The following is a 13,826-nucleotide window of genomic DNA, read 5'->3' on the forward strand; positions in this document are numbered from 1 at the left end:
ACAGATGGGCTATGTACAGGTGCAGTGATCTGTGAGCTGCTCTGACAGCTGGTGCTTAAAGCTAGTGAGGGAGATAAGCGTCTCCAGCTTTAGTGATTTTTGCAGTTCGTTCCAGTCATTGGCAGCAGAGAACTGGAAGGAGAGGCAGCCAAAGGAAGAATTGGCTTTGGGGGTGACCAGTGAGATATACCTGCTGGAGCGCATGCTACGGGTGGGTGCTGCTATGGTGACCAGTGAGCTGAGATAAGGCGGGGCTTTACCTAGCAGAGACGTGTAGATTACCTGGAGCCAGTGGGTTTGGCAATGAGAATGAAGCGAGGGCCAGCCAACGAGAGCGTACAGGTCGCATTGGTGGGTAGTATATGGGGCTTTGGTGACAAAACAGATAGCACTGTGATAGACTGCATCCAATTTGTTGAGAAGAGTGTTGGAGGCTATTTTGTAAATGACATTGCCGAAGTTAAGTATCGGTAGGATGGTCAGTTTTACGGGGGTATGTTTGGCAACATGAGTGAAGGATACTTTGTTGCGAAATGGGAAGCCGATTCTAGATTTAATTTTGGATTGGAGATGTTTAATGTGAGTCTGTAAGGAGAGTTTACAGTCTAACCAGACATCTAGGTATTTGTAGCTGTCCACATATTCTAAGTCAGAACCGTCCAGAGTAGTGATGCTGGACGGGCGGGCAAGTGCGGGCAGCGATCGGTTGAAGAGCATGTATTTAGTTTTCCTTGCATTTAAGAGCAGTTGGAGGCCACGGATAGAGTGTTGTATGGCATTGAAGCTCGTCTGGAGGTTAGTTAACCTGTTGATGCTCTGGGGGCGCAATTTCATTTTTGGATGAAAAACGTTCACGTTTTAAACAAGATATTTTGTCACAAAAAGATGCTCGACTATGCATATAATTGCTACCGTTCGAAAGAAAACACTCTGACGTGTCCAGAAATACAAAGATCTTCTCTGTGCGTGCCCTAAAACGTGAGCTTCAGGCAAAACCAAGATGAGATGGCATCCAGGAAATGACAAGGATTTTTGAGGCTCTGTTTTTCAAGATCTCCTTATATGGCTGTGAACGCAAGAGGAATTAGTCAGCCCTTTCTGTCGTTTCCCCAAGGTGTCTGCAGCATTGTGACGTATTTGTGGGCAGATCATTGGAAGATTGACCATAACAGACCACATTTACCAGGTGTCCGCCCGGTGTCCTGCGCCGAAATTGGTGCGCAAAAGTCACCTGCCAGTATTTTTCCATGGGACACAGAGAGGAAAGCAAGCTTCCACGAACTGCATGTCAATGAAGAGATATGTGAAAAAACACCTTGAGGATTGATTCCAAACAACGTTTGCCATGTTTCGGTCGATATTATGTAGTTAATCCGGAAAAAGTTTCACGTTGTAGGTGACTGCATTTTCGGTTCGTTTCGGTAGCCAGACGCAATGTAGAAAACGGAACGATTTCTCCTACACACAGACGCTTTCAGGAAACACTGCGCATTTGGTATGTGACTGAGACTCTCCTCATTGAAAACATCAGAAGCTCTTCAAAGGTAAATGATTTTATTTATTTGGTTATCTGGTTTTTGTGAAAATGTTGCGTGCTACATGCTACACAAAATGCTATGCTAGCTTTGCATACTCTTACACAAATTAGTCAATTTCTATGGTTCAAAAGCATATTTTGAAAATCTGAGATGACAGTGTTGTTAAGAAAAGGCTAAGCTTGAGAGCAAACGCATTATTTTAATTTTATTTGCGATTTTCAGAAATCGTTAACGTTGCGTTATGCTAATGAGCCTGAGGCTTTAGTCACAAACCCGGATCCGGGTTGGGGAGTTTCAAGAAGTTAACACAGTGTCCAAAGAAGGGCCGGAGATATAGAGAACGGTGTCGTCTGCGTAGAGGTAGATCAGAGAATCACCAGCAACAAGAGCAACATCATTGAGGTATACAGAGAAGAGAGTCGGCCCGAGAATTGAACCCTGAGACACCCCATAGAGACTGCCAGAGGTCCGGAAAACAGGCAATCATTTGAGAAACCAAGGCTGTTCAGTTTGCCAATGAGAATGTGGTGAATGACAGAGTCGAAAGCTTTAGCCAGGTCGATGAATACGGCTGCACAGTAATGTCTCTTATCGATGCCGATTATGATATCGTTTAGGACCTTGAGCGCAGCTGAGGTGCACCCATGACCAGCTCTGAAACCAGATTGCATAGCGGAGAAGGTACGGTAGTATTCGAAATTGTCAGTAATCTGTTTGTTAATTTGGCTTTCGAAGACCTTAGAAAGGCAGGGTAGAATAGATTTAGTTCTGTAGCAGTTTGGGTCTAGTTTGTCTCCCCCTTTGAAGAGGGGGATGACCACACCAGCTTTCCAATCTATGGGATCTCAGACGATACGAAAGGGAGGTTGAACAGGCTACAATTTGCAACAATTTCGGCAGATCAGTTTAGAAAGAAATGGTCCAGATTGTGTAGCCCAGCTGATTTGTAGGGGTTCAGATTTTGCAGCCCTTTCAGAACATCAGCTATCTGGATTTGGGTGAAGGGGAAGTGGGGGAGGCTTGGGGGAGTTGCTGTGAGGGGTGGAGGGCTGTTGATCAGGGTAGGGGTAGCGAGGTGGAAAGCATGGCCAGCCGTAGAAAAGTGCTTTTTGAAATTCTCAATTATCGTGGATTTAACGGTGGTGACAGGTTTTCCTAGCCTCAGTGCAGTGGGCAGCTGGGAAGAGGTGCTCCTATTCTCCATGGACTTGAGAGTGTCCCAGAACGTTTTTGAGTTTGTGCTACAGGATGCACATTTCTGTTTGAAAAATCTAGCCTTAGCTTTCCTAACTGCCTGTTTATATTGGTTCCTAACTTCCCTGAAAAGTTTTATATCACGGGGGCTGTTCGATGCTAATGCAGAACGCCACAGGATGATTTTGTGCTGGTCAAGGGCAGGCAGGTCTGGAGCGAACTAAGGGCCATATCTGTTCCTGGTTCTACATTTTTTGAATGGGGCATGCTTATTTAAGATGGTGAGGAAGGCACTTTAAAGAATAACCAGGCATCCTCTACTGACGGGATGAGGTCAATATCCTTCCAGGATACCCGGGTTAGGTCGATTAGAAAGGCCTGCTCGCTGAAGTGTTTTAAGGAGCTTTTGACAGTGATGACGGGTGGTCATTTGACCGCAGACCCATTACGGATGCAGGCAATGAGGCAGTGATCGCTGAGATCTTGGCTGAAGACAGCAGAGGTGTATTTGGAGGGCAAATTGGTTAGGATGATATCTATGAGGATGCCCGTGTTTACGGATTTGGGGTTGTATCTGGTGGGTTCATTGATAATTTGTGTGTGATTGAGGGCATCAAGCTTAGATGGTAGGAGGGCCGGGGTGTTACGCATGTCCCAGTTTAGGTCACCTAGCAGTACGAGCACAGAAGATTGATGGGGGGCAATCAATTCACATATGGTGTCAAGGGCACAGCTGGGGGCAGAGGGTGGTCTATAGTAAACGGCAACGGTGAGAGACTTGTTTCTGGAAAGGTGGATTTTTAAAAGTAGAAGCTCAAATTGTTTGGGTACAGACCTGGATAGTAAGACAGCACTCTGCAGGCTATCTCTGCAGTAGATTTCAGCACCGCCCCCTTTGGCAGTTTTATTTTGTCGGAAAATGTTATAGTTAGGGATGGAAATTTCAGGGGTTTTGGTGGTCTACCGAAGGGCCAGGATTCAGACATGGCTAGCTCATCCGGTTTGGTAGAGTGTGCTAAAGCTTTGAATAAAACAAACTTGAGGAGTCTTCTAATGTTAATATGCATGAAACCAAGGCTTTTACGTTTACAGAAGTCAACAAATGAGAGCACCTGGGGAGTAGGAGTGGAGCTAGGCACTGCAGGGCCTGGATTAATCTCTACATCACCAGAAGAACATAGGAGGAGTAGGATAAGGGTACGGCTAAATGCTATCAAGACTGGTCGTCTAGTGCGTTCAGAGCAGAGAGGAGGATTCTCGGGGCGATAGAATAGATTGAAGGCATAATGTACAGACAGGTATGGTAGGATGTGAGTACATTGAAGGTAAACCTAGGCATTGAGTAATGATGAGAGAGATATTGTCTCTGGAGACGTTTAAACCAGTTGATGTCACCGCATATGTGGGAGGTGGAACTAAATTATAGGTTAAGGCATATTGAGCAGGGCTAGAGGCTCTACAGTGAAATAAGACAATACTCACTAACCAGGACAGTAATGGACAAGGGGCAGGGCTAGCAAGCTAGCAGACCGTGGCTAGCAAGCTAGCAGAAGGACCTTAGAGGGACGTCTCAATGGAGGAAAATCTGTTTTAGCCTCCGGGTGCGGTGACGTCGATAGACCAGTCGTGATGGATTAGCAGGGTTCCCGAGTAGCAGAGGGATCCAAGTCCAATTGGAAAAATAGGTATAGTGGCCCAAGAAATTGGCCAATGGATCTATACAGCTACAGTCCAATATGCTCAAGACAGCTAGCGGGCCACGTCTAGCAGCTAGCGGGCTGCGGATAGCGGATTGCATTCAGGGGACGTCGCGATGTAGAGGCCAGTTGAGCACCCCCTCGAGCTGATTAGGTTGTAGTGCAGTCGAAAAGGATCGCGGGGTTCCGTGCCCCATATCGGCAGTGGAAGGGGTCCAGGTATTGTAGCCCAGGAGTTGCTGATGGGCCTCTTTAGCTAGCCTGGGAGAAAGGGCCTAGCATGGGCTAGCTCCAGGCTAATTGGTGCTTGCTCCGGGACTGACGTTAGCCAGAAGTCACTCGGGTAGCAGCAAGCTAGCTGCGATGATCCAGGTGAAACTGTCCAGAGCTTGCAGTAGGAATCCGGGAATATGGAGAGAAAATAGGTCCGGTATGCTCTGGTTTGAGTCACGTTGTACGAACTGGCGAGAGCTTTCTGAGCTAAAGGTTAGCTGATGACCGCTAGCAGTGGTTAGCTGACTACTTGCTAATAGCTAGCGAGCTGGCTAGCTTCTGTTGGGGGATTTCGGATTCGAGGTGAATAAAAATAAGTTTATAAAAAAAGTAACCGATCCGCACCCCATTGGGTGAGGTGGGTTGCAGGAGAGTGTTTTGAAGTTGATGTTTAGAAAAAATATATAAAAAGATATATACATGGGACACGACAAGACGAAGGAAAAAGACGTCTGACTGTACGCAATCTTGTATTTTGAATCCAAATACCAGATGGGCTGGTCAATTTTTAGCCTAGTGTGCCTCTCCTGTTTTTTTTTGGCGCAAAATGATCATTATCTGACTAATAATGGGGGCCTCAAGGAAAACATGGGCCGGGTAGGGTCATCAAGGGAAAAAATGGGCCTGGGGGGGTCAGTGTTACATCTAATGTTACAAATGATAAGTGGGTGAATTGGGTCCCTATTGACAAAATGCTTCGAGACTGCCTTGAGAATGTGCATCCATTGATTTGATTTTCAACTAATTTGAGTGAATTTAATTGAATCTTGAAATGGACCTTACACCAATCCCTGTCATATAATTGTTTGTTAAAACCTCTTGATACTACCCATCCCGGATCCGGGATCGTGAATACAGCCTCAGGCTCATTAGCATAACGCAACGTTAACGATTTCTGAAAATCGCAAATGAAATGAAAATAATATGCCTGCTCTCAAGCTTAGCCTTTTCTTAACAACAATGTCATCTCAGATTTTCAAAATATGCTTTTGAACCATAGCAAATCAAGCATTTGTGTAAGAGTATTGCAAGCTAGCTTAGCATTTTGCGTAGCATTTAGCACGCAACATTTTCACAAAAAACAGAACCAAATAAATAAAATCATTTACCTTTGAAGAACTTTGGATGTTTTCAATGAGGAGACTCAGTTACATAGCAAATGTTCAGTTTTTCCTGAAAGAATCTTTGTATAGGAGAAATCGCTCCGTTTTGTACATCACATTTGGCTACCGAAACGAGCCGAAAATTCAGTCACCAAAACGTCAAACTTTTTCCAAATTAACTCCATAATATCAACCGAAACATGGCAAACGTTGTTTAGAATCAATCCTCAAGGTGTTTTTTCACATATCTCTTCATAGATATGCCGTTCGTGGAAGCCTGCTTTCCCCTCAGAATCCCATGGAAAAATACCAGCAGCTGAAAATGACGCACCAATTTCGACGGAGGACACCGGGCGGACACCTGGAAAATGTAGTCTCTTATGGTCAATCTTCCAATGATATGCCTACAAATACGTCACAATGCTGCAGACACCTTGGGGAAACGATAGATAGGGCAGGCTCATTTCTGTCGCATTCACAGCCATATAAGGAGACAATGGAAAACAGAGTCTCAAAAATCCTGCTAATTTCCTGGTTCGTTTCGTCTTGGTTTTGCCTGTAGCTCCTGTTCTAGGGCACTCACAGACAATATCTTTGCAGTTCTGGAAAATTCAGAGTGTTTTCTTTCCAAAGCTATCAATTATATGCATAGTCGAAAATCTTTTTGTGACAAAATATCTTGTTTAAAACGGGAATGTTTTTCATCCAAAAATGAAATAGCGCCCCCAGAGTTTCAAGAGGTTAAATTATATGAGACACCAGTAAAATGGTAAAACAGATGATTTTAATCTTGAACACACATATTCAGCACTCCCCATGATGGCAGGTGATTATTTTTACTGTCTCAAGTTTCTCAGGCATGTGTGTATGTGTGCGCGTGTGTGTGTGTGCGAGCGTGTGTGTGCGAGCGTGTGTGCGTGTGTGTGTCTGCGCGTTTGTGTGTGTGCGAGCGTGTGTACGTGAGCATGTGTGTGCGAGTGTGTCCGTGTTTGTGTGTGTGTGCGTGTGTGTGTGTGTGTGTGTGTGTGCGAGCATGTGTGTGCGTGTGTGTGTGCGTTTGTGTGTGTGTGAGCATGTATGTGCGAGTGTGTGTGCGTTTGTGTGTGTGCGAGCGTGTGTGCGTGTGTGTGTGTGTGTGTGTGTGAGAGAGCATGTGTGTGCGTGTGTGTGTGCGTTTGTGTGTGTGTGAGCGTGTGTGTGTGCTAGTGTTGATCTTTCCACTGCTGATTTCTATTCAGACACACTCCCTCTGCTCTGTGTGGCTGTGATTGAGTGGAATGGAGCTGAGGGGAGCCATGCCAGAGCTCTGCCCTCAAGGTCACTCTATGAAGCTCTAAATCCCAGGAGGCCAGCGCCCAGGGAGGGAGGGAGGGAGGGAGGGAGGGAGGGAGGGAGGGAACTAGTGAGAGGCACTGTGGACATTTCCTTCACAACATCTTATCATTACAGGGCATGAGGGTTACCTTGACCTCGACCAGCAATTTAACTCTCTCTCAAAGCCTTCAGCCCTTTGATAACTATCAACCTGATAAGATCAGAATTCCTAAGACAACCCAGGCCTCCTGTAATGAGCTAAACAGTATGGATGCATCGGGATCCTTTGAGAGACAATGGCTCTTTCATGGGAATTGAACACTGGGGATATGTCACTGAACACTAGGGGTATGTCACTGAACACTGGTGATACAGTGGGGCAAAAAAGTATTTAGTCAGCCACCAATTGTGCAAGTTCTCCCACTTAAAAATATGAGAGAGGCCTGTAATTTTCATCATAGGTACACTTCCAACTATCACATTGTAGGATTTTTAATGAATTTATTTGCAAATTATGGTGGAAAATAAGTATTTGGTCAGTAACAAAAGTTTATCCCAATAATTTGTTATATACCCTTTGTTGGCAATGACAGAGGTCAAACGTTTTCTGTAAGTCTTCACGCACCAGCCCTCCGGTGGCAGCTCCCCACACCAGGCTGTCTCTCTGGTGCTCTCTTTTTTTTAAAACATTTTCAACATTTGTATACCCAAATATTATTTTGATATTCCAATATATTTAATGTTATTTTCATCTCAATTATGAATTTTAGATGTGTGTTTCTGATTTGTGAAATCTGTCTACCGTGGTGTTGTGTATTTTCGTGATTATTTTAGATGTTTTGTTAGGTGCTCCTGCCTGTCCAGCGCTTCCAGAGCCTTCCTCCTGCCCAGCGCTGCCGGAGTCTCCCGCCTGTCCGGCGCGGCCGGAGTGTCCCGCCTGTCCGGCACGGCCGGAATCTCCCGCCTGTCCGGCGCGGCCTGGGTCTCCCGCCTGTCCGGCGCGGCCGGAGTCTCCCGCCTGTCCGGCGCGGCCGGAGTCTCCCGCCTGTCCGGCGCGGCATGAGTCTCCCGCCTGTCCGGCGCGGCCGGAGTCGTCCTTCACTCCAGCGCTGCCGGAGTCTCCCGCCTATCCGGTGCTGCTGGAATCTCCCGTCCATTCGGGACCCGTGGCTTGGGTCCCCAGTCCGAGGTCGGCGGCGTTAAAGAGGCCACGGAGGCGGGTAGAGAGGCGGAGAAGGACTATGGTGGTCCACACCTTTGGGGGGGGGGGGGGGGGTACTGTCACTAGTCCTAGTCCTTTATTGTACCAGACAGAGGAAACACCATTAGTCCTTTATTATACCAGACAGAGGTAACATCATTAGTCCTTTATTATACCAGACAGAGGAAACATCATTAGTCCTTTATTATACCAGACTATAACAGGTTTTGTTGGTGGAAGAAGGTGAGGACCAAAGCGCAGCGTGGTTCATGATTATTTAATAGAACAGAACACTGAATGACAAAAACAACAAGAGACCGGAATGAAACCGGAACAGTCCTGTCTGGTGCATACACAAAACAGAAAACAAACACCCACAACCAACATGGGGAAAACAGGCTAAATAAGTATGATTCTCAATCAGAGACAACGAACGACACCTGCCTCTGATTGAGAACCATACTAGGCCAAACTGTAACGGTTGTCTCTCCTCTTAAGAGGAGGAGTAGTAGGAAGGACCAATGCGCAGCGTCGTAAATGTTCATGATATTTATTATAACTTAGAAAACTAAAGAATAAAACAATAAAGAGAACGAAATGAAACCGAAACAGTTCTGTCTGGTGCAGACACAAAACAGAAAATAATCACCTACAACTCAAGGTTGAAAACAGGCTACCTAAGTATGGTTCTCAATCAGGGACAACGATTGACAGCTGCCTCTGATTGAGAACCATACCAGGCCAAACACAGAAATCCCAAATCATAGAAAAAAGAACATAGACTGCCCACCCCAACTTACACCCTGACCATACTAAAACAAAGACAAAACAAAGGAACTAAGGTCAGAACGTGACAGTACCCCCCCACAAAGGTGCGGACTGCGGCCACAAAACCTGAACCTATAGGGGAGGGTCTGGGTGGGTGTCTGTCCGCGGTGGCGGCTCTGGTGTGGGACGTTGACCCCACTCCACCATAGTCTTTGTCCGCCTCTTAACCTGCCTCCGTGGCCTTTTTAGAGCAGCGACCCCCGCCGCCGACCTCGGACTGGGGACCCTAGCCATGGGTCCCGAATGGACGCGAGATTCCGGCAGCACCAGATGGGCGGGGGATTCCGGCAGCACCGGAGTGACGGGCGATTCCGGCAGCTCAGGACTGGCGGGCGGCTCTGGCAGCTCAGGACAGACGGGTGGCTCTGGCTGCTCAGGACAGACGGGAGACTCTGGCAGCTCAGGACAGACGGGAGACTCTGGCAGCTCAGGACAGACGGGAGACTCTGGCAGCTCAGGACAGACGGGTGGCTCTGGCTGCTCAGGACAGACGGGAGACTCTGGCAGCTCAGGACAGACGGGAGACTCTGGCAGCTCAGGACAGACGGGAGACTCTGGCAGCTCAGGACAGACGTGCGACTCTGGCAGCTCAGGACAGACGGGAGACTCTTGCAGCACAGGACAGACGGGCGACTCTGGCAGCTCAAGACAGACGGGCGACTCTGGCAGCTCTGGACGGGCGGGAGACTTTGTAGGGAGGAGACAGACAGACAGCCTGGTGTGGGGGGCTGCCACTGGAGGCCTGGTGTGTGGAGGAGGCACAGGATTGACCGGACCGTGGAGGCGCACTGGAGGTCTCGAGCACCGAGCCTGCACAACCCTACCAGGCTGGATGCTCCCCGTAGCCAGGCCAGTGCGGTGAGGTGGAATCGACCGCACTGGGCTGTGCTGGCGAACCAGGGACACCATGTGCAGGGCTGGTGCCATGTACCCGGCCCGAGGAGACGCACTGGAGACCAGATGTGCTGAGCTGGCTTCATGGCACCTGGACTCGATGCCCACTCTAGCCCGGCCGATACGAGGTGCTGCTATGTAATGCACTGAGCTATGCCTGCGCACCGGGGACACCGTGCGCCTCACAGCATAACACGGTGCCTGCCCGGTCCACCTCTCTCCACGGTAAGCACGGGGAGTTGGCGCAGGTCTCCTACCTGACTAAGCCACACTCCCCGTGTGCCCCCCCCAATACATTTTTGGGGCTGCCTCTCATCCCAGCCGCGCTGCCGTGCTACCTCTTCATATCACCGCCTCTCGGCTTTCGCTGTCTCCAGCTCTGCCTTGGGGCGGCAATATTCTCCCGGCTGTATCCAGGGTCCCTAGCCATCCAAGATCTCCTCCCATGTCCAGGAGTCTGGACACTCATGCCCTGACCATACTAAAACAAAGACAAGACAAAGGAACTAAGGTGAAAACGTGACACAAACACATAGAAATATGACAACATAGAAAAAGGACATAGACTACCCACCCCAACTCACGCCCTGACCAACCTAACACAAATACATAAAAAAGGAACTAAGGTCAGAACGTGACACAGACAGAGATAACATCATTAGTCCTTTATTATACCTTATAGAGAAAACATCATTCGTCCTTTATTATACCAGACAGAGATAACATCATTAGTCCTTTATTATACCAGACAGAGGAAACATCATTAGTCCTTTATTATACCAGACAGAGGAAACATCATTAGTCCTTTATTATACCAGACAGAGGAAACATCATTAGTCTTTTATTATACCAGACAGAGGAAACATCATTAGTCCTTTATTATACCAGACAGAGGAAACACCATTAGTCCTTTATTATACCAGACAGGAAACATCATTAGTCCTTTATTATACCAGACAGAGGAAACACCATTAGTCCTTTATTATACCAGACAGAGGAAACATCATTAGTCCTTTATTATACCAGACAGAGGAAACATCATTAGTCCTTTATTATACCAGACAGAGGAAACATCATTAGTCCTTTATTATACCAGACAGAGGAAACATCATTAGTCCTTTATTATACCAGACAGGAAACATCATTAGTCCTTTATTATACCAGACCCTCAGCTACCTCGGACCAATCAGTCTGCTGCTCAAGTGATTAGACAGGGCGCGTGCGTGCGCGTGTACACACACACACGCACACACAGCATCAGTGTTAGCAGATGACAGTGACCTTTGAGGTGTGTGAAGTGTTGTTCTCATCATCAACAACTGTTTGTTTCGGCATCATGAGGCAGGAGAGCAGTTCAGTGCCACAGCCAGTCAACACAGTTTACCGTCTGTCAGAGGGACAGGTAAAAGAAATGAGAGCCAGAAAGGCCATTTACAGTTGTGAAATGGTTTAGATGGGAGGAATAGGCTGGGGTTGAATGTGTGATGCGTTCTTGTTTACTTGGGGTATTTTACTGTAGGGATCTTGGCAGAAAACAAGACTGCTTTCCCTGGGGTTGTTTCTGAATTGATGTGTGTGTCTGTAATATTAGGCCATCGATTTTTTTTCAAGTTTTGAATGCCCGACTGCTTTAGAAATGGCCTTTTGCTTAGTACCAAAGCTAGTAATCTTCTTTTCGTGAGCTTTATTCCCTTAAATTGACCGTGACAAAGAAACATAAACAAGCCCTGCTCTTTTACTGAAGTTTTATTGTGTAGATTCTATCTGAGGAGTGTGTTGTGGTAGTACTGTTGTTCATTCTGAGAGTTTGTAGTGTCGGCCAGGGAAGAGAAGCAGCATCATCAGGAGGCCCTCTCTTACAAGAGGTCAGAGGAAGATCAGCCAAGAGGGGAATGAATTCTAATAACGTCTGAATAGAATGTAAAAGGTAGTGTCACTGGACAGATGACCTCTCAAAAAAATGTTACAAATTATTTACTGTGTTATAGAAGCTTTTAAATAGGAAATTAGAGGCAATTGAACAAATAATTTGAGACCATAACTGATTGTACCGTATTCTGACTGACTGACTCTCTCTCTCTCTCTCTCTGCAGAAGGGATTCGTAACATATCCATGGACATGTCCAACCCCATGTCAGACCCCAACGCCTGGGCCACCGCCATGAACAACCTTGGCATGGCTCCCATGAGCATGACAGGACAGCCCCTTATGTCAGGTATGTGTCATTTAATCCTAACCATACCTCTACTGTAGCTAAGAAGCCCCACCCATCTATTTAAGGATTAACATAAGGCCAGTTTTTATTTTACCTTTATTTAACCAGGCTAGTCAGTTAAGAACAAATTCTTATTGACAACGACGGCCTAAGAACAGTGGTTTAACTGCCTTGTTCAGAGGCAGAACGACAGATTTTTAACTTGTCAGCTCGGGGATTTGATCTAGCAACCTTTTGGTTACTGGCCCAACGCTCTAATCACTACGCTACCTGCCACTCCGCTAAATAGAAGAAGATAGTGTAGTAAAAAATAAAGATTTCATGACTAAAATCTGTTTAAGTTGCAGCCTACAAGAAGGAAAAACTCCAGGTAAAAATATATCCTAATATGACTTTGAAAGTGTTCAGATAAAAATATTGTATAAATATTTTAGAATTTTCACCCAGACACTCTAAATTGATAGGTCATGTGAAAGAAATGTTATAACCTCCCACTTGATATTCTAGAGAATACAGACCATTTCCAATGCATATTTGGAGTTTTGTGGTTTTGCTGACAAAAATCCTGACAAATCTGAATCTAGATGTGTATTTTAGACATACAGTACCAGTCAAAAGTTTGGACACACCTAATCTTTCAAGGATTTTTCTTTATTGTCACTATTTTCTACATTGTAGAATAATATTGACAAATCATTTTAGTTGTGTTGAGGTTGGGTGATTGTGTAGACCAGGTTCTCTAATGCAGCACTCCATCACTCTCCTTCTTGGTCAAATAGCCCTTACACAGCCTGGAGGTGTGTTGGGTCATTTTCCTATTTAAAAAAAAGGATTGTCCCATTTATTGTAAAAAAATTGGGATGGTGTATCGCTGCAGAATGCTGTGTTAGCCATGCTGGTTAAGTGTGCCTTGAATTATAAATAAATCACTGACAGTGTCACCAGCAAAGCACCCCCACACCATCACTCCTCCTCCATGCTTCACGGTGGGAAGCACACATGCGGAGATCATCCGTTCACCTACTATGTGTCTCACAAAGACACAGCTGTTGGAACCAAAAATTTCAAATTTGGACTCATCAGATAAAAGGACAGATTTCCACCGGTCTAATGTCCATTGCTCATGTTTCTTGGCCCAAGCAAGTCTCTTCTTCTTATTGATGTCCTTTAGTAGTGGTTTCTTTGCAGCAATTTAATCAAGAAGGCCTGATTCACACAGGCTCCTCTGAACAATTGATGTCAATATTTGTCTGTTACTTGAACTCTGTGAATGTCTGAGTGTCCACAGAGTGTCTGTGGTTGAGGTAGAGACTAAGGGGAGTGTCTGGAGTTTTTGCATTTGTGTAGCTGCAGTAGAGACTAGGGGGAGTTTCTGGAGGGTTTGTGTCTGTGTGGCTGCAGTTAGAGACTAGGGGAAGTGTCTGGAGTGTTTGTGTCTGTGTGTCTGCAGTATCCAGTGGATGTTTCTGACTGTAACTGCAGACTTGTTGTTGGATTCTGTGCATCCTGCGACTCTGCTCACATTTGCCTACGTCTGCCATTTTCTTTGTCTCTATTAAAATGAACAT

At 46.2% G+C, this 13,826-nt stretch overlaps 1 protein-coding gene across 1 annotated transcript in view; it reads left to right on the forward strand.

Annotated features, from left to right (window-relative positions):
* Positions 1-13,826, forward strand: part of LOC135527258 (ecto-NOX disulfide-thiol exchanger 2-like) — a 236,064-nt gene that overhangs the window by 201,164 nt on the left and 21,074 nt on the right. The window contains exon 3 of the mRNA XM_064955855.1: positions 12,136-12,258. Coding sequence (XP_064811927.1) covers positions 12,136-12,258 — 123 coding nt within the window. The remainder of the gene's footprint in view (positions 1-12,135; positions 12,259-13,826) is intronic.

This window comes from Oncorhynchus masou, chromosome 32, assembly GCF_036934945.1.
Source record: "Oncorhynchus masou masou isolate Uvic2021 chromosome 32, UVic_Omas_1.1, whole genome shotgun sequence".
NCBI classification, from domain to species: Eukaryota; Metazoa; Chordata; class Actinopteri; order Salmoniformes; family Salmonidae; genus Oncorhynchus; species Oncorhynchus masou.